Below are 26226 nucleotides of genomic sequence, written 5' to 3'. Positions count from 1 at the left end.
TTTAGGTTCGAATCTCACCTTATCTTATAATATGTAGGTATTAAATGAGACCATGCAAGTCTTCAATACGTGCACTGATATAATATGTGGATATTGTAATGCTAGAATTGATCTTTGCTTAGCAATTAAAAAGTTTGGTTTGGTCCATGCTAAAATTTTAATTTTAGATAATTATAGTATAGGAGAATCTCTCTCACCGTATGTCTGCAAAGGTCAAAAATAATTTTGATCCCTGCAAGTAACCCAGATGGATCATATTAGGAATGAGGAAAGGGAAGTTACATTCCATCTTAATTGGGTACGAATGAAGACTTTCTATTGATTGGTTAATAAGTTCTATTGTTTGGACATTTATCACAACATAGCACTTTTTCTTCATCTTTGACTAGGATGATATTACATCACTTCAAAATATCTAGAATGCTAGAAAGGTCGACACCATTATAAACAGCAAGTTTCAAGTCAAACGTGGGCAAAGATGACCCCAGACAAAGGTTGCGTAATCTACCATCCATTCTGCTTTTAAAACTAACAAGTTTAGCCATGTTCCACCATGCACCAATGGAGTAAGCTTTTCTCTAGAAATACGAAACTGATGCATCTATATTGATTTTTTTCACATAGTATAAAATCTTATTCATCCCCGTATCTCTTTCTTTCATTTTCTAAAGAAAATATTTTAGTTTGGTCAAACTCTAAGCCATGAGGTGAGGCAATTGGCTGGCCATCCGGCCAGACCCTTCTTAGCCACCAGCTTTGAACTCGGCGAGCCATCTGCGTACGAAGAAACGGAGACACACCGTCAAAAGAGTTGAACCCAAGTCCGAAACAGGGAAAAGAGAAGACAGAAAGAAAAAAAAAATTCCAATCCATTGGCCGAGTGGAAGAACGGTAGAGAGAGAAGGGAGAAAGAATAAAGATATGGCGTGGAAATGCGAGCAAAACCCAAAGCCAAGGCCGAAGGCGGTTTTAGGCGACTTGGGGGAGATAGACGAGGGAAGGAGAGGGCGTCTTCGCGGAAAGGGACGTCCGGGCTTTTTGTTTATTCTCGGCGGCACCCACCGAGGGACACCAGGTGGAAGTGGAGCCCCCATTCCCCATACCCACTCTGTCTCATACCTTCCGCCTATATAAAGAGGTTCGGGCTCTTCACCACTTCGTTCGTTCGTTCGTTCTTTCTTCCTCTGTTTTCGTTCCCTTGCTTCCGTTGCTGTCTACTTGTCTCCTTGTTTTGTTGGTTTTCTTTCGCTTTTGGAGTCTTTTGGGGCTTGGCATCTCTGGTTCCCCTGGTTCCGTTCTTCTGCAGGTAAATCTCGTTCTCCCCTGGCGAAAAACGTGTTTTTTTTTTTTTGAGCAGGAAAAGCTACCATCTTGACGGGAAAACGGAGTAGTTCAGTTTGACCACGGCAGCAATTTAATGCAATTCATATGAATAAATGTTTGGTTTTATGTCTAGGTTTTCTTCTCCTCCTTTTGCTTGGATCACTGCATTCCTTGCTCGCTGATTCAAAGAAACACGTTTTTCTACAGAACGTGCTCTTAGTACCTGCAAAAAAAAAAACAAAAAAAACGTGATTTTTAATGTCCTCACCTGTTTCTTTTTCCTTCTTTAGCGTCAAGCGAGCGAATTTTCCAGTTTAAATTAATTTTGCCCGACACCATGTCGAAATTTCCGGGAAAACCAAGGATTTTTGCCACAAATTTATTGAATCTTAGCTGGAAGCACTAGAGAATAAAGAATTCCAACTTTAGGAAGGAATTTTTTTATTTTCCTTTCCTTTTTTATTATTTTTTTTCAGAATGGTTGAGAACTGAGAAACTTGCAAGGCATCTCTTTTAGCCCCAAAAAACGAAAAGAGAGGCTCTTTTTGGTTACATGGTGGTCCTGTTCAAACCTTTCTAAATTCATAATAGAGAAAAGTTATTGGATAGGACAGCATTGGTGACTCTATGGATGAAGGAGGTTACTTTTTTTAATGAACAAAATTGGACACATATTCTCCTTTGACCATATATCTATGTCTATGTCTATATCTATATCTATATCTATGTCTATATCTATATCTATATCTATATTTACTTTCTTTGCTTTGTTCCGGGCTTATTATATATTCTTGACCCCTCCCTGTCTTGGATTCTCCTCCCTCTCTAATTCTTTCCCTCTCTGTGTTTTCCGGTAAGACTTTGCTTCTTCCTCTCTCTTATGTCCGGTAAGAGTTTGCTTCTTGTTTGCTCTGGAAGTTATGATACGTTATGATGGAAGACTTCTTAAACTTTGAAGCAGAACTTCTTTAGTCTTTATGCAAAGTTCTTGAGTTCGCTCTTTTTTGGGTATTTCCCTCCGTTTTTTCTCCAATTACAAGTGAATTGCATATTACCTTAGGGTTTTACCATCAGAGTTTAGTACTCTAATCTGAAGGTTTTGTCTTCTCGGTATTTTTTTTACCCGATATGGGAGTTAAGTATGTCATTAATGCTCCAAGTCAATAGATCTAGTTGTGGTTAGGAGATTTGAGATTTGCGTCTTTCTAGATGTTCCACTGTGTGGTCTGATCTAACTTCCTAGTCAATTATCTCAACTTGTTTTAATGGAGAATTTTGTATCAGTGCTTTAAATACGTGTAACATCGATTTTCTTCGATCTGTAGTCTGGGGCATTTCTGAGGCTTGAAGGAGATTGGAAGAGAAGCCATGGCTGAGCGCAAGTTGACACGCATCCATAGTTTCCGGGAGCGTCTTGGCGACTCTTTGTCTGCTCATCCGAATGAATTGCTTGCCCTGTTTTCAAGGTATTGGATCAATTTTGTTTCTGAACTTGCTTAATAAATTGTCCAAATTTCACATAGCATATCAATTTTTTTTTTCTGTTTATATACAATTTATATTGCGTTTTTTTATATGAATTTCTGTTTCACATACATCCTGAAACTTCTGGAAAAATTTGATCTTTTATGATTTCAGTTTTTTTTTTTTTTTTGAGTTTACTATCAGCAACCTTTTGTTCATTTATATTATTTGGAGGACTTTAAAACTTTTCCACCCTTGCAAACGGAAGTTTTGGGATACTGCGAAGAAAGTTGGGTCATTGACATTGATTTCAATTGTAGTATCAGTGGTTTACGCATTAGATTTCAAGAGAATCTAGTGGGTTGGCTGTGTTGCATTGGATTCTTTATGTTTGGCTTTTTTTTTTTGAGGGGATGTTTGTTTTCGATTGGTGGCAGGTTTGTCAACCAGGAAAAGGGAATGCTGCAACCCCATCAATTGCTTGCGGAGTTTGAGGCTGTATTCTCTGATGGAGAGAGGCAAGCGCTGAAAGATGTCTTCGAAAGTGTTTTGAGAGCTGCGCAGGTGATTTATAAGCAGATCAGAGCTAAGACACTGGTTATCATTTCATATATAATTTTAGACTTTTGTAGTAAAAAATTCTGCTTTACTAATGTGATGCAGGAAGCGATAGTCATACCCCCATGGGTTGCTCTTGCTATTCGGCCAAGGCCTGGTGTCTGGGAATATTTGCGGGTTAATGTGAATGAGCTGGCTGTGGAGGAGTTGACTGTATCTGAGTACTTGCAGTTTAAGGAGCAACTTGTGAATGGAGGGTAGGCTATATAATTTAAAATATTCTAAACTGTGAAAAGAATTCCCAGAATTTCCTATATTAAGTGTATATTTTTATTTCTGCTCCTGTATGGCCTATTACCAATTGATTCTGTTTCATTCTTGCCCCCTTCTCCAGTAATCAGGATAACTTTGTATTAGAGTTGGACTTTGAACCATTCAATGCTTCCTTTCCTCGGCCTTCACTGTCGAAATCCATTGGTAATGGAGTGCAGTTCCTCAATCGTCACCTCTCTTCAAAACTGTTTCATGACAAAGAAAGCATGTACCCACTGCTTAATTTTCTTCGGGCACACAAATATAAGGGAATGGTAAGTTGTCATTACCCATTTTCTTCGGCAGTTTGAAGTTATTATCACCTATCCATGTTATTTCAGTAATTGTTATTCTTAAATCTGAATTCAGGCCTTTCATAAAATTGTTACTCTTTTTGAAACAATTATCATAATCTTAATCTTATTATATCCGTAATAGTGAAAATTGACCTGATGTTTGAGGTTTTAAATGATCAGGAGGAAATGCCTATCATGATTTTAATTATGAACAGTAACTTGGATCGAGAAATTTAAAGTTTTTCTGATCCTAAAGATCCAGAACGTTTATATAACATCTCACCAGGTGTGTACATATATATATGTAATCTGAACCCCCCCCCCCCCCCCCCCCCCCGGCGGCGAACTCCACACGCGCACACAGACAAAAAAAAAAGGGAAAAAAATATAGTATATTAATTTTTGATGTTGTCATGCAGACAATGATGTTAAATGATAGAATACAAAGCCTTAGCGCTCTCCAAGCTGCACTAAGAAAGTCTGAGGAATATCTGTTGAGTATCGCAGCAGACACTCCATATTCGGAATTTAATCACAGGTAATTTTATGTACATTTTTTCTCTATTAATAATATAGTTTAGAGTTCTACAAGATTTTAACTAGAATGTCATATCTGAATGGATTGTTTCCTATTTGAATAATGTTTAGATTTCAAGAGCTTGGTTTAGAAAAGGGTTGGGGTGATACAGCACAGCGTGTCTGCCAGACTATTCATCTACTCCGTGATCTTCTTGAGGCACCTGATCCTTGCACCCTAGAGAAATTTCTTGGGACAATTCCTATGGTGTTTAATGTTGTCATTTTATCTCCGCATGGTTACTTTGCCCAAGCTAATGTTTTGGGATACCCTGACACTGGAGGCCAGGTAGAATACTCGAGCAAAAATAGATCTGGATTTGAAGAAATTTCCGCATCTTCGGATTGCCTTTTCTTCTATCAATATTTTTCTTTTCCCCATCAACAAAAATTCTTTGTTTTGCAGATTGTCTATATTTTGGATCAAGTTCGTGCACTAGAGAGCGAGATGCTTCTTAGAATAAAGCAGCAAGGTCTCAATATCACTCCCCGAATTCTTATTGTAAGTTTGACATACTATCTTGTGGTTCTCTTATTAAGTTCATTGATTCTATCTTCTTCAAGGCAAAAATCTATTAAGGATATGGGAAGTTTTGATGCTATAAAAGCCTTCTTCTGTGACCGTTATTTTATCTTACAGGTGACTAGATTACTACCTGATGCAGTAGGGACCACTTGCGGTCAGCGGCTTGAGAAAGTCCTTGGCACAGAGCACACACACATTCTGCGGGTTCCATTTAGAACTGAAAAAGGAATCCTTCGCAAATGGATCTCACGCTTCGATGTATGGCCTTACCTTGAAACTTATGCAGAGGTAGATGTCTCATCTGATTTTACTAAGCTTTTCTCTTGGCACTGGACCTTGTTTCTATTGTGCTTCCATGCCTACCCCTGAAGTTTTTTAGTTCTTTTGATGCTACATGTATTATTGATGAAATACTTGGGCATGATAAATTGATCTATGAAATCTGATGGTTTGGGTTGCAGTGCTCTTGCTGCATAAAATTTTCTGCAAATTTCTGAATTTATTTTTGTTTTGTGGATAGGATGTTGCCAATGAACTGGCTGGGGAACTGCAGGCAACCCCAGATCTAATTATTGGAAACTACAGTGATGGAAACCTAGTAGCATCTTTGCTGGCACATAAGCTAGGAGTTACTCAGGTTTGTTACTTTATAACATCAAGTGGTCTTTTGTTTTCCTTTCTGAAACCAGACTGCCCTCGTTATCTACCCTAGTTATTTACGATATCTACATGTCCTTTTGTATACAGTGTACTATTGCCCATGCCTTGGAGAAAACAAAGTATCCAAATTCAGATATATACTGGAAAAAGTTTGAGAACCAGTACCATTTTTCTTCTCAGTTTACTGCCGATTTAATTGCTATGAATCATGCTGATTTCATTATCACCAGTACTTTCCAAGAGATTGCCGGAAGGTATTGTTTCCATCCGGAGTTTAATTATCCTTTTGTCATACTAATTTCTGATAAAATGGAACTGATATTTTCAAACATCTATGTTATATCAGCAAGGACACTGTCGGGCAGTATGAGTCTCACATTGCGTTTACCCTCCCTGGGCTCTACCGAGTGGTTCATGGAATTGATGTATTTGATCCAAAGTTCAACATTGTTTCCCCAGGAGCTGATATGTCTATTTACTTCCCTTACACGGAGGAGAGTAAGAGATTGACTTCTCTCCACCCTGAAATTGAGGAGCTCCTCTTCAGTTCTGTGGACAACTCTGAACACAAGTAAAGATCTACGAACATCTCTTCTAGTTCCTTTATTCTGTCACTCTCTCTCTCTCTAAAATAAAAATTCTTTCAAAGTTTTTTTTCATATAATGTTCTCATTTGTTTTCAAAAATCTCCTCTTCTTAGTTGATAGTTACTGACTTGGAGATTCTTGCAGGTTTGTATTGAAGGACCGGAATAAGCCTATTATCTTCTCAATGGCAAGACTGGACCGTGTGAAGAACATGACAGGTCTGGTTGAGCTATATGGAAGGAATGCCCGTCTGAGGGAACTGGTCAACCTTGTCGTTGTGGCTGGAGACCACGGGAAGAAATCCAAGGATCTTGAGGAACAAGAAGAGCTAAAGAAGATGTACAAGCTTATTGATCAGTACAAATTGAATGGCCAGATCCGCTGGATCTCTGCGCAGATGAACAGGGTTCGCAATGGTGAGCTGTACCGCTACATTGCTGATACTGGAGGAGCCTTTGTACAGGTATAGCCTTCTGCTGTCTAATTCTTTTTTTCTAGGACAAATTGGTGCCTAATCCATTTGATAGTGAGTTATGAGCCATGAATTGCAGCAATTGTTATCCTATAGAATTTCACTGATGTTTCTTTTCGTTGGTTTAAGCCGGCATTTTATGAAGCATTTGGGCTCACTGTCATCGAAGCCATGACGTGTGGCCTGCCCACATTTGCAACATCTAATGGAGGGCCGGCAGAGATCATAGTTCATGGTGTTTCTGGCTTCCACATTGATCCTTACCAGGGCGACAAAGCTGCTGAGCTTCTAGTCAGTTTCTTTGAGAAATGCAGGGAAGACCCCAACCACTGGAATAAAATTTCACAAGGAGGGCTGAAGAGAATTGAGGAGAAGTAAGTGTTACGCCTCATGAAGTACTTTTCCAAATCGAGTCTCTTGATTTCAAATGAGATCTGAAGCTTGTTATAATACAGGTACACTTGGAAGCTGTATTCTGAGAGGTTGATGACATTGGCTGGTGTTTATGGATTTTGGAAGTATGTCTCCAAACTCGATAGGCGAGAGACCCGTCGTTACCTTGAGATGTTTTATGCTCTCAAATATCGTAACTTGGTGAGTTTATCTTTTTCTATGTATCTGCTACTCATGTATATATTTCAGTTAGTTGATTAAATGATTCACCTTTGCTGTGATGTCCGATGCAGGCAACCTCTGTCCCTCTGGCTGTTGATGGAGAGACTATTAGCAATGGACCGAATTAATGATAAGGGGATGTAGACTCTGGTGTTTGCTAGTGATTCAGGATTCAAATGGAAAAGCTTCTGTCATCTTCCTTTCTGTCCTTTCTTTTGGATTAGCACATTTTTCTCATTTCTTTTGGATTGACATCATTTGTAAGGGCTTGTTTTGTGTTTCACTAAGTGTGGAAGACTTTGATGCTTTCTGAATGTGATTCTACATGTGAGGCTTAGTCCCAGAAATACAAATACTTTATCTAACCTTATTTCTCTGTGCCGAATGAACGTATGTCTGCAGAAAGCTAGCCAAGTATTATGCAACAATTATAGTGAGTGAGATAACCAAGACTTGAACGATATATTGCTGCAGGAAGAACCCAGATTGTATTGATAGGGACTTGGATCCAATCAAGGAACAGGGCTGCAATTGGATCAGTTTGAGATGAGATCTAGTCTAGCTTGTCTTTGTAGATGCAAACTATTAGGCTTGACTGCAAACCCTACCTGATTCCCTGGTGCAATGTTGCTCAACTTTTGCTTACCTATTATTGTAAGGACTAGGGCTGGGTTAGGCTGGGACATGCCTCTACCTAAACTTTGGCTCGTTGTTGTTGTTTTTTTTTTTTTTTCTTTCACAGACTTTGGACGGGGCTTAGGGCTATTTTTGGATAATCCTAGGCTCGATCCGAATCCAATCGGGCTGGCTCAAATTATCTGTTTGAGCTAATAATAGGTCTGTTTGAATACGATTAAAATTTAATATTTTATAATATTGCTGCTTATATAAATAAGCTAGTTAAAAATTATATTTTTTCATAATACATATGTAAATAATATACGATATATTATTTTTAAAATAACAACGTACAAAAATAAATTGATTTGGGCTTAAATACAGGTCTGAATTCAGACACCATTCCAGATCTTGTTTAGACTCGGGCTCAGGCCATTTTTAGCCCTAATTGAACTCACTTTTCTGTTACTTAATAGACATAAATAGATTTTGTGTCTGATATTCCTAAATTAGTAACCGCGGGGTGATGAGATCATAAAGCATAAACATAAAAGAGGCGCGTGTCCAGAATTGAACTCAGATACCCTCGCATCCCAAGCGAGAATCATAATACCATTATGTAAACCGAGTCCTCCTATAAATCGTCCAACTCAGCTCCTGCAAACACGCGATCCACCACATAGGTGGAAGCCGAAGCCTTGCGGGCTGTTCTCAAATGCAAATTACTATTTGCAATGTAAATTGTCTTCATTGGATAGAAAGCACTGAAGCCTTAAGCCTTGGCAGTGGACTAAAGGAGACTTAAGAGTTAGGCTCTTAAGCTTCAGCACTCAAACCACAAGCTTAACCCTGCTTCTCTATGTAAGCACATTCACTGTTACCCGCTAATCTGTAAACCCAATCAATCTTTCATGTCAATTAACAAGGTGGCAAAACCTTCAAACTAATTTATACCTTGGGTGATGTTGGATTTTAAAATCTTTCAAGAATCACACTCTTGCACCTGCTTCCTAAGTGATTCTTAACTCTGAATTTGTTTTAGAGCTTTAAGAGCTTTGATTCATTGCTTTGGTGACAAAAAAAACAGCTGAAATTAACAAATACTGATATTAAGCAGCAGAAGTCTGATGGCTAAGTCCACATTCCTTTGCCATTCATCATAGTATGACTCGACAAGCTAACACGATCACCACCTCCCCAACCTCAACAAAAAAAAAAGCAGGAAGCTGACATAAGATTCATACATAAGACTATGAACAGCTGAAAATGAACAGTAACTTGGCGATGCCTCAACTATGCCATCAGGAACTGGATGATGAATCAACTATGCAATCTTCCACAATCTGTTCAATACCTCTGTTGGAGATGCTGTGAGCTCGAACTCAAATTTCTCAACTTTCTTCTTGTTTCTCTCCACAACATCTGATTAGTTTTAAGGACAAAGCCCATTGAATCACATTATGTCAAATAAAGATCTCGAGAAACTTCCCAGAAGAAGTCCTCAGCAAAGAAAAGCTCAAGGAAATCCTTTAATTGGACTGGCACGAGATTCTACTGACTGAATGAAGGGGAAATACCATTATACAAACAAATGAAATAAGGAAATGCAAGTGCCTACTTCTGGTAAAAAGGATACAGCCAGAAATCTTGCCCTTGTCTTCTAAATTTGGGATGATACTTGTCACTGAAGCACACATAGAAAGCAAATCTCTGCAAATAAAGAAGCCAGATTAATTCACAATTGATTAGCTGTAGTATAATAATCGAAAGTGCTTCACCTCATTGTAGTTTGATGGAAACCATCAGCTTATCTAAAAGGGACACACATACAAATGTAGGTACAAATATTAAAAAGGGAAGGGGGGGGGGGGATATTTGAATATATCTCTAATTGAATAATAAGAGGTAGAAAAACTTTGGTGTTCAAAGAGTTTTATGCTAAAGGCAAATTTGTGACATAGGAGTTGCCATTTTCTCTCACATTAATCCATATCTAAAGTCTTCATACCCAGAGCATATTATAGAATTAGCAACATTTGTTAAATCTTCTCAATCAGAACTCTCACTCTATCTCCTATTGGGCTAAGGAGAATTGATGCTTTACAGGGTCTTGGCTGCTAGTGCAATTGTATATTACATGGCTCTCTTGAGTCTTGATCTTAAATTGAAAATGACCCACAGGACAAATTTCTGTTAAGGTATATCCAGAACTATACTTGATAAGAACATAGAAGTTTTTGTTGTAACCATAACCTTTAGTCTGCAGGCTTTATCCTATTTGCATGGGATTTGCTTAACTGTTATAAATATTATCATTATACTCTGAAAGAATTAGTCTTATACTTTAAGAATTTTCCATTGCTATCTCTTAGGTTGATGGCAATCCTCCATGTAATGGTGTTGAATTCTAACTATGGCAATTTTAGACAAAAGGACCTAGTATGAGATCTAGAAGATGAATTGTTGAGAAGGGAGGCATAACTTACTGTATATAATACTTGCAAACTAAGTTAATGCACCAGAAACAACCGTCCAAGATTACACTGAGCTTGTAAAGAATATGAACAAATAGGAATAAATGAATGTATTCAAGTTGGAGGCTCAACTCAGAAGACAGTGCTGGAAGTTCATGCTAGAAAAGATCTGAACTTGTTTGTATAAAGGTGACCATGAGGCAGGACTGAAGATTGGCAGTCGTCAACACTGCTGGCTATTCCTAACTTTTGTTGTGCCCTTGCTGATCTACATTGGTGGAAGGAGCAGCTAATAATGTATGTATAAGTCCTAGGATTTTTAAATACCAAGGCATATTTGTTGCAAGAGAATTTTATATATTAGAATTATGCTCGGCAGTTTTCATGTACAATGTATCCACACTATCAGATACAGCTATCTAACTTTGCCTTCGCCATAACTCAATTCACTAAGATGGATACAAGTATCCTATACTGACAAGGTTAAGATACAATAAATTCAACTAAAATATGTCAAATTTTATAGTATACGTAAAAGTTCTCTCAGATACAAAGGTTCCACATGATGTTGAGAATATGTCAAAAGAATTTAACAGAGGAAAGATCACATAGAATGTGCATAAGAAATATTAAGGAGATTATCGTGGTGCCAATATATACATGTCCAAGTGTCCGACATCCGTTTGTCATTTTCTCCTTCATATTGGTATTTAGGTGTCAACTAGAAGGTAAAAGTGACAAATTTTGTAGGGTGAAGTTCTATAGGCTACTTGTGATGAAACAAGACTCTGTGAGATGGAGAAAAACCACAAAGGCATGTATTGAATTGCTATAATTATGGCATTTGGATGACTGGACAACCAATACCCTTTTAAGGCCCAATGGTGTATCTTATTTTGAGTACTCTTAATTCATGTTGTTCATACTTCATATGACTAGTCTTGTTACTTTCAGTGCTAAAAATAAAGTCCATATCAGCTGGAAAGTGGGGTCTCTAAAATGACATTTGGGAAGCCTGAAAAAAACAAACATTATTCAACATGAAAAATGTACAAAAAGAATTTTGAAAATGCAGAGTGAAATAAAGATACATAGATACTTACTGTGCAGTCGATATGTCTTTCTCTTTTTTCTTGATTATTTCTTTTCGTTCTTCAATTGAAAACCTCTGATGTTCCAAATCACCAAGGTCATCACTGATTGTCGTGTTGTAGCACATTAAAGATAATTCAGTAATGATTGAAAGTTTGCCATTTCTAAATAAAATATCTTTTTGAAAATACAAGTACACTGAAATGAACTGAAACATATCTTAAATATACTAGTATACTTGAACTTAAACTTATCTTAATTCCTGACAAAGCAGCCGTTCCTCTTGAAGTTTATCTTCCAATTCATTTTGAAGTTGTTCTAATTCAGCATCAGCAATCGTTTCACATTTTACCTTCTTTATCTTCTCCTGATATGCATTCATCTTTTTTTGATAGTCTGCAGTACAATCAGGATGCAAACATTTAACAGATAATGCTTTGCTAGGATAGCATATTTACCGTGAAGGAATTTAAGTTTTAAGGAACCATAAAGAACCAAATTAAGTTTCACTAAAGAAACCGCCCAGAGCATATTCCCAGCATTCTCATCTTGAGTCCTTAAAAGGATTTCTCTTCTTCCTGATTCTTCATGACAACACAAAATCTACAATGACTGCTTTCTCTAAGCAGAAAACAAATTCTTCTTGTCCAGGGCCTCTACCAAAAACACTTGTCGCCAGCATCTCAAATATATGATCCCATGACAAACTGACAATGGCAATATTGATGCTTGATGTCTCTCGATATGGTTGCAGATAAGCTGAAGCCAAGATTTGCAGCTCAGCCTTGGATTATTAAATAAAAGGGATATATGATCAAGAGTAACTACAAATGTTCAGTCTTCATTCATTTTATAATCAACGAGCTTGAAAAAATCTTGAGCTGAGCTCAAACTTCTGCTTATATTTGCAAGCCCAGAGCTTTCGGCCTGGCCAGTTTTGAAGCCGAGGCTTGAATGGGGTTTGAGCCTAGCTTGTTTCCCAATCAGATGAGCTCAAAGAAGCCTGTCACTAAACTGAGCCTAAGCTGTTTATGAACAGCTTGATTTACTTGCAGCTGTAATTTTGCAGATAATATATACGGACACCAAGAGCTGATAGAGTGCATGACTTTAATAGCTTCAGAGTTTGAAGGAGAAGAGAGAGAATTTTGAAAGATTGGTCTAGTTGCATTCTTTTGGACTATTTCTCCTTTCCTATGTCATTGCCTAAGACAGGAATCACCTAAGAAGAAAGGTGGCAGTATGCCATCTAAATTTCAGGAGGGATCTGATGGATTTAAAACTTCAGATAGTTATGGCAATGGTTAAATTCATAAACATTTATCCATCTTCATCAGTTATCACATCATAAGATTAGGAGGTTAGTAAATGCTTAATGATTTCCCACTTCCCCTCATCGTGGCTGGCTGAAACATTGACTAGACACTGACATTGTCCTGTTATTGTTGGAAGTGTTATTTAAAAAAAGTTTTAGAAGAAGGCCATGATTTTTTTTTTTTTTGGGGGGGGGGGGGGAGGCCAGGACCATCACTCAGTTCCTCAACCCCATATCATGCACAAAAGACGAAAGTTAGCATCTTTGACATACTGTGTATTGGATCTGCAAATGCCAGAGCATCTCTTGAGTTCAAATTGGTTCAATCAATATGAATCTCTTCACTTGTTTAAGGTTTAATAGAGAACTTATGGTTTAAAGATATTCTTTTGGCAAGACTTCTAGGATTTAACTTCTCTTTTGGCTTTTTTAAAATCTAAGCTAAATCTCCCGCTATCAACCATCAAGGAAAACGAAAAAAATCAGATAAAATTAAAAATAGAAGACGAAGAAATGGAGGGATCCTGACCTTCTAATAAGCTTCGTAGCTCCTGGGAATCCGACTGACACGAGGAGCGGATCATCTTAGCTCCCTCCAGCGATTGCATCAAGCTATCACCATCCTTCTTATTCTTGAGGACTCCAACAAGATCATCCCCCAGCGAGAGAAGATTCTGAATGTCGACTCTTTTACCAGCATTCGCCATCATAAAACACCAGAAACCCACCGCGGACGAGAGAATTCCCACTCTTTGATGAATAAAAATCCAATCTTTAAGTCCCTCCCCTTCCCCCAAGTTCACTCCTCCTGCATCAAACACGTATAAAACAAGAAATTCCGATTCAAAACCACCACATTTCTCCAATTATTCCCAAATAATGAGAGCGAGAGAGGGTTTAACCAGTGGCGGAGCCGCCGCCACTATATATCCACCGCCGCCGTCCGCCGCCCGCCGCCGTCCGCCGCCGGGTTTCGGAAAACCTTCCGTGCCCTACTAGGTTAGGGAAAGGGGGAGAACGGGGTGCTGACAGAAAAGGTAAGCGATGAAAGGCCCGCATATGAATTTCTATACAAATAAATTAGATCTCCTGTCCGGATTGTAATTAAACGCATCCTAGCCGCCCATATTATCATTAATCGCATATGAAACCGGCTACCGCATAGGATGGTTTATGGGAAGGCATCGTAGATAATTCTTAACAGGCGGCAGGTGCGTTTAAAAGTAGGGCTGGATCGTTTTCGGGTCGGGTTTAAATTAAAGAACCGGATCCGGTAAGCGAGGAACGGGTTTTCTCTTTATCCGACCAGACCCGATATAGAGGTCCATCCTGCTTTTTATTTTTTTACTAAGTTTTCTTCCGTCCATCGATAAGAAGGCTCGTTTTCTCTCTCCATCCATCGCTTCGAGCTTCATCCAGCACTGAATCTTTTGGAATTTTTTTATTATTTTTGGGCATCTGAAGCATTAAAAAATGAGGTTTTCTGACAAAAGTTTCCTCTTTTTTTTTGAATTCAGTATTGTCTCGATTCTATTTCTCTGTATGGTACGATTTTTCCCGAGTATTTAGGGATTTTATGAATCCTAGGGCTTCCTATTGAAAACCATGTGGAGCTTGATTTCAGATGTTATGTATTGGCACTCTTCTTGCTTTCACTCAAGATTATCAAGAAAGGTAAAATTCTGAAAGATTGGAGCTTTTTTTATGTTTTAGATTAGGGACGTTTTCTCTGATGAAGAGAAAATGATTCTATGGAGTACAATAGCTTAATTTAGTGCAATCTTGATGTTTGATTAATATATAATATGGATTAATATTTTCAACCTCAACAAATATGAGAATTGGGAAGATTTGGCATAGATGACGTATGTTATTTTGCTAGGTAGGGATGAGAAATGGTTACTGATGGAACCGCAATATGTTAGGAGTGAAAGCGAAAGACCTATGTATTTTAATATATAATGATCCATGGTCAGCAGAGTCAGCCATATGTTGAACTCCTAATATTATGGGCTCCTTTTGGTCTTGAAGTGCTTCTTTTCTACAATGGTCTAAAATAATAACATTAAAGCAGACAAGTAATTATTTTATTATAAGCTAATTTTTTATATAATATTTGGGAATAATTTAGTGCAATTCTAGAATTCTATATATAAAAAATAAGTTTTTTTTTTTTGGTGATCAAAAAGGGCTTATAGACGATTGCCCCGGAGGTCAATGAAGTGATTCCAAGCCTCTTAATAATATAGAAAACATCTGTGGTAATTAATATAGCTCTCTACACATCATATCTAAATATTGGATATTATCCACTGAAACTTTTCATTTTTTAAACATTAAATAAGTTTTAAATGTTAAATTTGAATCCAATGCCTTAAAATAGTAATCAATCTCGGTCTTAATGTATCATCCAATAATTTGATATATCATATCTCATGTCTCAGTTGAGATCTTGGAATATCATGTTCTTTTTTTTTTTGCAAATTTTATCTTCACACCACCAGCTGTTGTCAACCAAGATCTTGGTTCATCTCAGCATTGACCACTCATTTTGACGGCTAAGAAAACAAATTTTACAAGGTTCTGTATATTATGTTTCTATTTGTCCTTTTTCTTATTAGATCAACACCTTCATGATTGGGTGGCTGTCTGAAAAGAGGATGATATACGGGGAGAAATTTTAAACTTAGGAAATAACTTCTCTTAGAGGACATAAGGGTTACAATTCAGAAAAGAAGAGGAGAGAGAAGATGTGGGATCATTGGGATTGGACCTTGGCCCCCGGGGGGGGGGGGGGGGGGGGGGGGGGGGGGGGCGTTGAATGGGTTAATACTACAGAGGTAGTAGCCCAGGATGCTGCTATATCTTTTAACTTGCAGCTGACTAGGTATGTGGTGGCTTTATTCACCGACATGTCTGCTAAAATTTAGGTAAATAGAGTAGCTGGCTTCATATGATTTAAGGGATCTCATCTATTGGATCGTTCTCACTCCAAAATGAATGCAGTTCCTGGGGTGTTAGCATCATGATGGTGCTACCTTGGACCTTGGTATCATGTAGACCCCACCAAGATGATTGTAGGATTAAGATGATATTCCCACATTTAGTGGATGCTGTTTTTTCTTATTGGTGATGCTCATTAGTTCCATAACAAGGAATTCTGAGGACAAAAATTGAGAGAAGGAATATTCTTGAATTTCAAAAAACTTTCTTTTTAAATGAGTATAAATTTGACTTCACTTCTCTCTTTTCCAGCATTTTATTGTGATTATGTGTGTGTGTACTTAATACTGCACTATGTTTTGTTGGATCCTACACTATGCATCTCAATACTGAAAGAAACATTGCTCTTTTTTTTTAAAAAAAAATCTCTGAATCTTGTATAGTTTTCCTATGATATTATCCCAAGAGAGTTTTGGTGCTAGCTTCCTGAGTTTTTTTTCAAACCTTGAATCACCTATGAACTTCTATCTACTTATTCTATTGGGTTATTATAATTTGCTTGAAACTGCAGCTTAATTGTCTGACAGTTCAAATGTGCAATCATCTTATTTAGTTCTTGGATTATTCTTTTGATTTCTCATGATGGACTCCTAGGAGCATATTTTGTGAGTATGTTGCAGCATAACCATTTCTGGCACTTAATATGTTCCCTTCTGCTTAGAAAATTGTGAAGTTTGATACTCTCGATTGCTGCTATAAGTTTTTCATTTCCTTGTAATGGCATTTCTTCTTTCAGTCTATATAGGTTTTCATTGAATATGTTGCTTTTTAATTATTTGATAAAAATGAACTTTTTTTGGGAGGAGGAAAAGTGATAGATATGCCGATAAGAACATTTTATTTGAGCATATGAATTTGTTGTTTAAAACTTGTTCAGTGTCACGTCATATTGTTATTCTTCATTGAGCTTAGACCAAATAAGGGGCTCTTGAGTCCTATTCTCTCTTTGTTGTGGTATAACCTGTAGGAGGAGCTCTGTCTGTTGAAAGCCTTCAAGAGTCAAATACAGGATGGAAGCATCTAGAGAAATAGTTTCATATCCTTCACTCTTTAAGCTTGATATGAAAGCTATTATCAGGATGGCTTCCAATCTGATTTCTGGAGTGTCCCTGAGAAAAAAGCTTGCTCATCAGGGAAAATATCCTTAATACAATGAAATCCTTATCAGTTAATGATTGAGAACGACTTTCATGATGGATATGATTTAGGTGTAGGGTCTTTGCATTACTTCACAACCCAAAGATCACCCTGAAGTGAACTTGAAAGATGTCTTGAGTGGGATAGTTGCAATTCTCACTAGCAGAAGCAAAGGATATGGTGGCGTTCAACCTCGTTAAATTGCTAATATATCATTTTTGGGATTTGAAAGCAATGGAGACTAAGGTCTGCAATCTCGGTACTGGGTAACATACTGGTACATTACTAGTTCAATATAGTACGAGTTGGTACGGTATGGTATGCATCCCATACCGAAATAGCTCTCAAACCATTTTTTCACTTTTATCTCGGTACAAGTAGGTACACACCTCGGAATGCCTCGATACGAGGCGGTACAAGATCTGTACCAATCTGAATATGAGTTTCGTACCAGTTTCAACTTGGTATGGTACGGTAGGCTCCATACCGAACGGTTCGAGATGGTACGTCAACCTAAGATGGAGACATGTTCCTACATTCATCAGTGTACATTACCAAGTGCACTACTCTTGCTTGAGGCAGAAGCCACCAACTATAGTACTTTTAAGGAGATTCTAGAAGAAGAACCTATGGAGTGACTTCCAGATTGTTATACTACAGTCTGCATGTAGTGCACTTCTCCTTTCACTGCCCTTTACCCATGGGAGGCATTACTGCCGATTTTGAGCGGCTATCTTCTGCATTTGTTCCTTAACTTATGGCTTCTATGTCTGATATTTCAATGTTGCATGTAGACATGTGGGAGTTTGGAGGGTGATTCATGAAAGTGAGATAAAATGTCAAAAAAAACCTTTATTTATCTAACCTTGCACTAGGAAAGTCTCATGCCTTTAAGACTTCTACCATGTATATGGGATGGCTTTATGAATCAAACTGCTCTCTTGTGAGTTGTTATTAATTTCACAGCCCGGTACATTTCCAGCAGATAGAGTACTTTACTATAAAACCTAAATGACTAGTTGCTGGAAAGTGAAAGGTAAAATACTGATTTTGCTGCTTTATGTTTATGGAACTTAGAAGCAGCCCTCCCAATTTCCGTGGATTAGGGGGGAAAAAACTTCGTTGAAGAATTTGGCTAGCAAGGTTTGGTTTTGAGGACTGCTTTCATGTTTGAGGTACAGAACACAATATCAAATGTTCAGCAAGTACAAACACTTAAGTAATACACTAAGAAATTGATGATCTATCAATATATGTGTTGTTCTTTTATCATTTAGAGCTCATATATTGATGTCTCTTCCTCTAATTTATACATCTTTAAGGCAAGAGATGTATCAAAAAAAAAAGTCTGATCTGTCAAGAGGCAAAATTGCTCGTGAAAATTCCAAGTTTATTAGCATGATGCATGACCTTACCTTTCTTATGTTTATTAAAGACATGCAAATTGTGTGTTGTTGAACATATCAGATGCCAAGTTTGATTTTGTGGGTGACCATAAAAAGAACATTATTTGAAGTAATTAACATGATGAAGACATAACTTGGGTCTTTTTTAGTTGGTTTAGCTTCCTAATAAATAATAGCTGATTGTAATATTGCAGGATTCTGTACTTCGAACTTGGTCATCCAAGAGGAATATGTGAATTCAAGTTCTGGGACTGTGCCGTGCCTTTAGATCATACATCTTTCTTTTTGATTTCTCTTTTTGTCTAACCTGTATTGTACAGATCTTGGGCGAACTGATGGACTTCATCATTGTTCTACATGGTTCTAAAGCTGTCAAGACATTTACCAGCTCCAAGCACTTTTCCCTTGTGAGAGGTTTGAATGCAATAGCAGGACCAGTTGGGAGAGTCTTTGAAGCAGATTTCTGAGCTGGTGATAAAGGATCTGGAATTTGTTACACTAACAGTTGTACCAAAGGTAATATTATCAGAAACAAAAATATCTGGATGTTTAGTAACCACTGCATTTTCTTTGTTCTATATTTTTCCCAAACATGTGGTGAACCAACATTTTTCCTTCTCATGATCAGTTCGCTCTCCTACTCTTCCCCTAAACTCTGTCATGTACCTATGTACTCGTCACTGGCGTCAGCACCCTTTGCTCCTCAAATTTGGTGAAGTCTTTCTCTGAAGATCCAACTGCCATTGTCTATACCTTGTGCACTTGCCACTCCACAATCATGTTTCCCAAGAGATTATTTTATAAGCAATACTCTTCACAAACGTCATGGTTCCCATCTACTTCTGTTTCTTGTTTCTTTTGACTCCTTGTTATGGTAAGTAGATGTTGGGGAAACTCACCCATGTTTAGACCATCCAACATGGATCCAAAGTTTCTGATGTGCATTCTCATGGAAGATGATTTAGAGTGGATTTTTGAGCTGTGCTCGGGTGCTCGATATTGTGTTATGGGATTTACTGGAGTTTGAATTTTGCATATAATATGTACTTGAAAGAAGAACTTGAAACAAAGAACCTTGAGTCCAATATTAGGTTGATCCATGACTTTAAACTAGTAACTAGTTGTTGAATCAATGGGTTTGACTTCATCTATGAAATATGAAATTGCTGTGAGAATTAAGATACTTGGCTTTTCTTGAAATAACCTTCAATTTGCTTGTTTTAATGGTCATGCCGAATTATTTGCTGACGAAGGAAAAAACAGTTATATAAATTATAAGCTAAAATCAAATTTGTTGTAGTCTGATAATAATTATATTATAGTATAATAAAATCAATAATTGCAGTATACTATAATATGCTATAATGTAACTATAGTATGATAATTATTTAGAATAATGTACTAGAATAAACTTATTCTAAAATCAAAAATAAAATTTATATTATGGTATAATACTATAATAATTATACAATGTGATAATATGATAATGTTACTATAGCATCGATGTTATAATTAGTACCAATGGCATGTCAGTTGCATGGTGATCACCCTCTCTCCTGACTAAATAACCAAGAACAGAAATTGCAGATGCAGTTTTCAGATGCGAGCAAACCAAACAGATCCTTGCAATACCAATGCAACACTTCTAGGTGCAGCTGCATCTAGACATGCGGCAACCAAAGTGCCCCTTAATTCAAACTTGGTAGGAGCAATTTTCTGGACAATGTACATTTAATACTACTTAATAATATGTGATATATGTTTGCGTTTTTAAATGACTGTTGCAGCTAGAATCAATAAATTGGACAACTTTCGTTGACAAGGTGATTGTTCATTGTGCTTGACATATTTTTGATATATGTATGTATTTACAGCCATGACTAATGATTTGAAAATTTTCACAAATGATTTCATCTGGGGTGTTAAAAGTTGGAAAATTGTGTATATAAAACCTATACTAAGAAGTCTGGCTCACTCCTATGGTAATCCACTCCTTGCAGTGTCTCCATTTCAGGTGTCAATTATAAGACATAGTGTGTCTTTTGCATGTCATGACAGGAAGTATGATGTCTATGTTTCTGTTTGAAATGGAATCAGGTGCTTTTGTTGGAGTCTCACTGGAAGGTAACATTGTTGCAACATGGATTGATGCTAATCTGTGATTCTAGGCGATGCTTATCTGACTGCAACTGACATTATTCTGGGAACAGTAGAGTGACCTGAAGCTGCTGCGCATTTTATATTGTTCTGAATGGCCTCTACTGGTGGCTGACATGCTAAACTTCCAATTGTTTGTCAGAGTTCCCATTGTTCATCAATGCTCTGCTTTATTTTGACCATCAGAGAGGCCAGTCAAACAATAAGATGATGGTTGGGATCACAACGAACAAAACAGAAAATGACACTTTTGGGTGTTCACCGGAGTGTGAAAAATATCAACAGTATACCTTGCTTGTTCTGCATCTCTATATTGTCGGAACTGAGAAAGACCGTGCATATTTTTATCAGAACATTCAATGGAAATACACTTGAACATTGTTCATTTACTTTTGGTTATATTGGTTTCTTTTTGGACATCAGTTGTAGACTATCATTGTACTGGTAGCCTTTCTGTGATTAACCTTAAATTATTGTTCCATTTGCAAAACTGCATTAATCTTTGGAAATTTTTTGTCCTCCAAATTTTAGGCAAGTTCTTCTTGATGAATATATTTTAACCAGTCCATAATCTAGCCTACCATGCATGGTGCTCCTTTATATTATGTTAGTCAGATAGCTTGTGAAATGTATATGGGGTGAATTACTTGTCTCATTTTCGTGAAGCTTCAAATTAACCTTAGCAATTGCTCAGCAAAAGTATATTGGTTTTTATTGGTATTGTTGATTTTTTGTTCATTGAGGAACAACTAATATGCAAGGTACACTTTTAATGAGGAAGAAGAAAGCAAAAGAAATAAAAAGAAAGTAAAGAATACAAAGAGCAACTCATTGAGCAACTCAGGTTGGTATGTTCAGACTATTTCTCTGTTATATACAAAGAGCTGAGGAACACTTCTGAGAGAGGTGAGGGAAGTTTGAAATAAGGAGGGCCTGCAAGACATTAGGAAGCTGGACTTCAGTTGTTAAAATAAAACTGTTCATGTAGTAGAACATGCAAGAGATGTTTCATGCTTTACCTTGTCTGACTTTAAAGAACTAAGGGCTCTGCTTAATGTGAAAGCACCATAGTTTATGCTTATTCTGCAATCGAGCGAAACCTACACAACAAAAATAGTAGTAAACTGAGAATTCTAGGTAAGTAAAGCTTACTGATTTCCATTACTGTGTGTGGAACCAAGATGACAAGAAGTGAACCTAAATTTGTCCCCTTTTTTTTCTATTGTAGATACCTAATCTTCAGTAATGGACGTTCAAGAGAATAACAAATAGATGAATTAAGGAGAACTGAATATATAGAAAACTTGAGATCAAGAAGTACCAGGTTTGAAGCGAACCTTAATCTTTGGCAATAGAAAGTTCAAGACATGCAACCGAGCAAGGATTCCTCCAGATACTCTGATCTCAATGTGATGACCATCTGAAGAACTGTTCATCAATTCCCCGCTGATAAATTTGCTGATGTTTAGTTGTTTGAACAAGACATGCATCAGAACAGTCTCATTCCTGCTGTGAGATGGCTGATAAAATGTTGGAACCTCGAGAACGCCTATCGGATTGCTTTCAAATAAAATCCCAAGCACTGAGGAACCGTATCTGATTCCAAACTTGTTGGGGTTTTGCGTGACAAACATCAAGGAAACCACTGATGAAGAGTCATTTCCTTCCTTGCCAGAGATTGCATCCAGCTTGAGAGAACCCAATTGTATGGCATGCAGATGGAAGATCGGCTTCTTTGGTTTTAGGACAAATATTATGACTAGAATTGCTGCAGTTAATATTGCTAGGCTGAAGAGAAGGGAAGAAAGGACGCAACACCACTTTCCAGGAGGAAAACTTGGATTATGAGTCTCCATGCTGCTTGGGTAGTGAGCCTCTATGATCTCAAATGGTTGTCGATTTGGTGCGTCCATTCTCACAAATCTTCTCCTCCTTTCTTGTTCTCCTTTAGCTTTTAGTTTGTGAAGCATAGAATGCTATGAATCCATAGAGAAATTGTGCAATGAGGCAGGAGGGCTGAGTTATATACTAATTTCAAGCATTAAAGGAGACGGCCGGGCTTTCCCTTGGTAATAAGCCTCGTGCAAGTACCTCTTGCCTTTATTCCTTTCTTAAAAGTTGCCTCTTGAGCCCCTTTAAGTGGTATCTCCCCGGAAACCGATGGCTTCTGCTGCTGGACTTCTTCCTTCCAAAGGTAATGGAGGTTCCACCTTTATGCTTGACAGCATTCGTATTCTTAAGTTTCAGAGATCATCATACCATTTACTTTTTCTACCATAAAATCATAGCATTTGTGATGCTGATGTCTTCTCGTACCACTGACCTAACCATGCACACTATTTATGTATTATGACATGATGAACATCAAGAGACATTTAAAACGTCATGAGTTACCATAGTACAATTTCTAGCTCAACTCCGGTGCATAAGATCATGAGACAATTAAAGAACATGAGAGAGAGAGAGAGAGAGAGGGAGGGACTTAAGCGAGTTCTCTTTTCCCCCTTTGAGAGGAAGAAGGGAGAGACTGGAGAGATGACATCTTTTAAAGAAATCAACTACTAAGAGACCAAGAAAAGATATATTTAAAAAGAAAAGAATGAATGATCACTGGCCTGGATCAAAATTGCAATTTCAATCGAAGAAACATGCATGAACTCCTACAAACTTAGCTATAAGCGGTTTCCACGTATATTTGGAATTTAGAAGAGGTATTAAGGATGAAGAAATGTCAGGCCTCATAGTTTGGATCTTTCTTTATGATTTGGCCATAAAGGAAGGAAGCCATAAAGGAAGGAATTTCTGTCTCCTCTACGAGAAGAAGTCTGGTAATCTTTTAGTAAAGTCAGTAGATATTAAAAATGTAAGAGAGGCTCTTTTAATCCTGCAAAGTTATCAATAGGCTAATCTGTTCATGTTTTGACAAAAAAAAAGAAAATCTCTTATAGTAATGTCGTTGGGTTCTATGATACATATTTAACAAGTAACCTCTTTAATAAACTTAATATGTAGCTAAACTTGCATCCATGATACTTCCTCCATGCATATATATGTGCATGAGAACTTCTGTACAATGAGAAGTTTATTGCTGCCTACTTAGATGCCTTGCTTTTGTTTCCTTTTGAAATGTTTTGGTATCGATAGCAGGAAGTATCGCCATTACATCTAAGGAAATTATGTGTCAACTTCAACTATTATTACTTTCACATGCAGTGATGTCGATTAAATGAACAAACAATTACGTAGTCGTGTTTCGTTAAGTGCAGAAATGCTCCTTTAAGTGTATGAAAGTACACAAATAATGAGGAGGAAAAAAGACATCGTAAAGCCAGCAACGTATAAGAAGATGCATTAACTGATAAGGTCCAAGTGATAGCAACTTTTCATGGAAAGAGCTAGATTAATGAAATATAGCCAGGCCTACATAAATTACCGTTCGGTCACCAAGCTGCATGAAACCTAGACGTCCGTTGTCTCAAAAAAAAATTAAAACAAAATGTGTACGTATCATTGAAAGTATCATTGCAATCTTTCCTACTTGATCATATGATGATGAGAGGTGCGTGTGATTCATATTGCATGTAGACGAGACAACTTTCTCATACATACATATACATTTTACATACATACGTACATACATACATACATACATACATACATGCACACATATACATACTCTCCCATGACAAATCATAAATAGGCAACAAATGTTGATGAATGTCATGAGCCGCCACCTTTTTCCTCTCTCTTTGATTCATTCCCTTTTTCCTCTTTTGCAACCCGTGTGGGAGCGCTAGCTTGATGGTGGCCTGCCGGGGCTCCGCCGCCTCCCCCGCTCCCACCGCGGCTTCTCTCCGATATCTGCGAGGTGTCAGATCCTATCATTAGAATGATAGAATGAGCAGGTTGCAGTCGATACAAATCATTGTTTGTATTGATAAAATGGCATGTATATCAAGACACTTATAATTGCATGTATCTGAATAAGTCTGCTAAAATTACATATATATTGACAATATTCATTAATTGACGTGCCAATCAACCACTGCACACCAATTACATAGATGAATTGAGTGGTGTGCATATTTGATGCTGCATGCAGCAAGGTTTTTTTTTATTATTATTTTTTTAAGAGAAATCCTTGTGAGGAAATTATGTGCATATTACTTTCTCCTTTTTATAAAAATTATGTGCATGTTTGATGGCACACTCACGCCAACTTAAACGATCGCATCATTCTCATCTAATGTCTGCACCATTTCATAAATCCTGCACATCTTTGAGACTAGCAAAACAGTGCAAAATATGCCATGAACACGCAAGCACGCTAAAGAGGAGCAAGGTGCCAAACTTAACCCGTTTGGCAACTTTTGAAAGGAAACATTCACAAATTTAGTAGCATAAAAATTTTGTAATATATTTGGCGATGATCCCACAAAAAAAATGGTGTAATATATTTGGTGAAAGCTATCTTGGCAAGAAAGTGAGTACTTACTGGTCATCTTGGTGCTTAACCTTGAGATCTTAATTAAGCACTCTCACTATAAGATCTAGACTGAGTTTTCACTTGTTAGACAACTTTCGAGTTGATGTTTGCTCCCTGCTTATGCTTTTAGAGTTAAGCATGGGCCATTGAAACTGAAGTAGATCCTATGAGATTTATATTATAGCAGTTTGTTGATGGATCTTGGCACGTGCAATGCATGTGATCTGCGAGGAAGGATGCATGGTCCTAAACCCTTCATTTGATTAAATATTAGACAAAAGGGAGTTAATTCCATCCTTTTCCTTCCTTTTTTGTGTCAATATTTCTTTCTTGTGTGATCAAACATGCAATTGAACATCACTTATAAACAACATAAAAAGGTTTGTTTTATAAACCTCAGCTTTCATAAAACAAAAAATTATAATTAGATTTCAAAAATTAAATTAAAAAATATTTTTAATGAGATGAACGATAAAAAATGTACTAGAATAAGATTTATAACCGAGCAGTGTACTAAGATTAGTATCTTTGATGTCCAATTTACGTTGCTAGTTTTCAATGAGAGAAAAAGGATAGTTCAAAAATACATTACAAGTAGAATCAACTTTTGGAGTCGATCTCTAAGAATTTACATTATAATTGTAAACAATATCTAGCATATGTTGATGGTGTCAATAGGTTCGATTATCAAAGTTAGTAGATTTTGAAACTGATGGTTTAGATTTGAATCCTTCGTCATCTAATTCCAGCGTTATCACAAAAAAATAGAATATATGATTCACATCCTCTACATATGAAATAGAAATAGAAAAAGAAGTAGAGTGGATATTTTTTCAAAAGGGAGATAGAAAAAAAGTATAGCGGAATGGTTCTTATTGGGATGGAAAAAAGGACTTCTTTCCTTATAAAAAAGGTGTATAGGAGAAAATATTCATGACCAGAGTCGATCTAGTAAGGGGCACTTTTACGGTGTAACATAGACTAGAATCTATTCTTCTTCTTTTTTTGTTAGCATATTAGAGATTGAGTGAAATCAAAGGTGGACTCCAAAGTTAATATTCTTTCAAATGAAAGTCGAATCAAGGAGGACCGGTTGCTAGTGTCCATAGGTTCAGTTGTCAAAACTACTAAATTTTGCTAGTAGTGATC

General features: G+C 37.2%; 2 protein-coding genes and 2 long non-coding RNA genes across 8 annotated transcripts; 3 read left to right on the top strand and 1 right to left on the bottom strand.

Annotated features, from left to right (window-relative positions):
• Positions 1 to 989: 989 nt before the first annotated feature.
• Positions 990 to 7759, top strand: LOC103712592 (sucrose synthase 1-like). 3 transcript variants are annotated; one of them, XM_026806736.2, is made up of 16 exons: positions 990 to 1138; positions 2649 to 2789; positions 3225 to 3351; positions 3451 to 3602; positions 3740 to 3932; positions 4373 to 4491; positions 4602 to 4818; positions 4936 to 5031; positions 5170 to 5343; positions 5576 to 5692; positions 5803 to 5969; positions 6062 to 6286; positions 6447 to 6765; positions 6904 to 7148; positions 7230 to 7368; positions 7461 to 7759. In XM_026806736.2, the coding sequence occupies exons 2-16, from the start codon at positions 2692 to 2694 to the stop codon at positions 7515 to 7517; spliced, it is 2445 nt and encodes an 814-aa protein (XP_026662537.1). In that variant the 5' UTR covers positions 990 to 1138; positions 2649 to 2691; the 3' UTR covers positions 7518 to 7759. The 3 variants fall into 3 exon arrangements, with proteins under 3 accessions (XP_026662537.1, XP_008797380.1, XP_017699636.1); XM_008799158.4 differs by having other exon boundaries at positions 1003 to 1306; XM_017844147.3 differs by lacking the exon at positions 990 to 1138 and adding an exon at positions 2079 to 2176.
• A 1336-nt stretch (positions 7760 to 9095) lies between these two features.
• Positions 9096 to 13922, bottom strand: LOC103712593 (kinetochore protein SPC24 homolog). 2 transcript variants are annotated; one of them, XM_008799159.4, is made up of 6 exons: positions 13791 to 13921; positions 13418 to 13696; positions 11828 to 11969; positions 11585 to 11686; positions 9644 to 9717; positions 9096 to 9429 (listed from the first exon to the last, which is right to left on the bottom strand). In XM_008799159.4, the coding sequence occupies exons 2-6, from the start codon at positions 13596 to 13598 to the stop codon at positions 9332 to 9334; spliced, it is 597 nt and encodes a 198-aa protein (XP_008797381.1). In that variant the 5' UTR covers positions 13599 to 13696; positions 13791 to 13921; the 3' UTR covers positions 9096 to 9331. The 2 variants fall into 2 exon arrangements, with proteins under 2 accessions (XP_008797381.1, XP_026662536.1); XM_026806735.2 differs by having other exon boundaries at positions 9427 to 9558; positions 13791 to 13922.
• Positions 13923 to 14222: 300 nt separating this feature from the next.
• Positions 14223 to 21290, top strand: LOC108511500. Of its 2 annotated transcripts, XR_003386684.2 has the most exons (3): positions 14223 to 14562; positions 18629 to 18950; positions 20532 to 21290. It is a non-coding gene; the product is annotated as an uncharacterized LOC108511500 (long non-coding RNA). The 2 variants fall into 2 exon arrangements; XR_001879765.3 differs by lacking the exon at positions 14223 to 14562 and having other exon boundaries at positions 15701 to 18950.
• Positions 21291 to 22019: 729 nt separating this feature from the next.
• LOC120111680 lies at positions 22020 to 24654 on the top strand. The gene is made up of 2 exons (XR_005513129.1): positions 22020 to 22785; positions 24389 to 24654. It is a non-coding gene; the product is annotated as an uncharacterized LOC120111680 (long non-coding RNA).
• The last annotated feature ends 1572 nt before the right edge of the window (positions 24655 to 26226 follow it).

Source organism: Phoenix dactylifera, chromosome 8, assembly GCF_009389715.1.
Source record: "Phoenix dactylifera cultivar Barhee BC4 chromosome 8, palm_55x_up_171113_PBpolish2nd_filt_p, whole genome shotgun sequence".
NCBI classification, from domain to species: Eukaryota; Viridiplantae; Streptophyta; class Magnoliopsida; order Arecales; family Arecaceae; genus Phoenix; species Phoenix dactylifera.
This window is presented reverse-complemented; position numbering and strand designations above follow the sequence as displayed.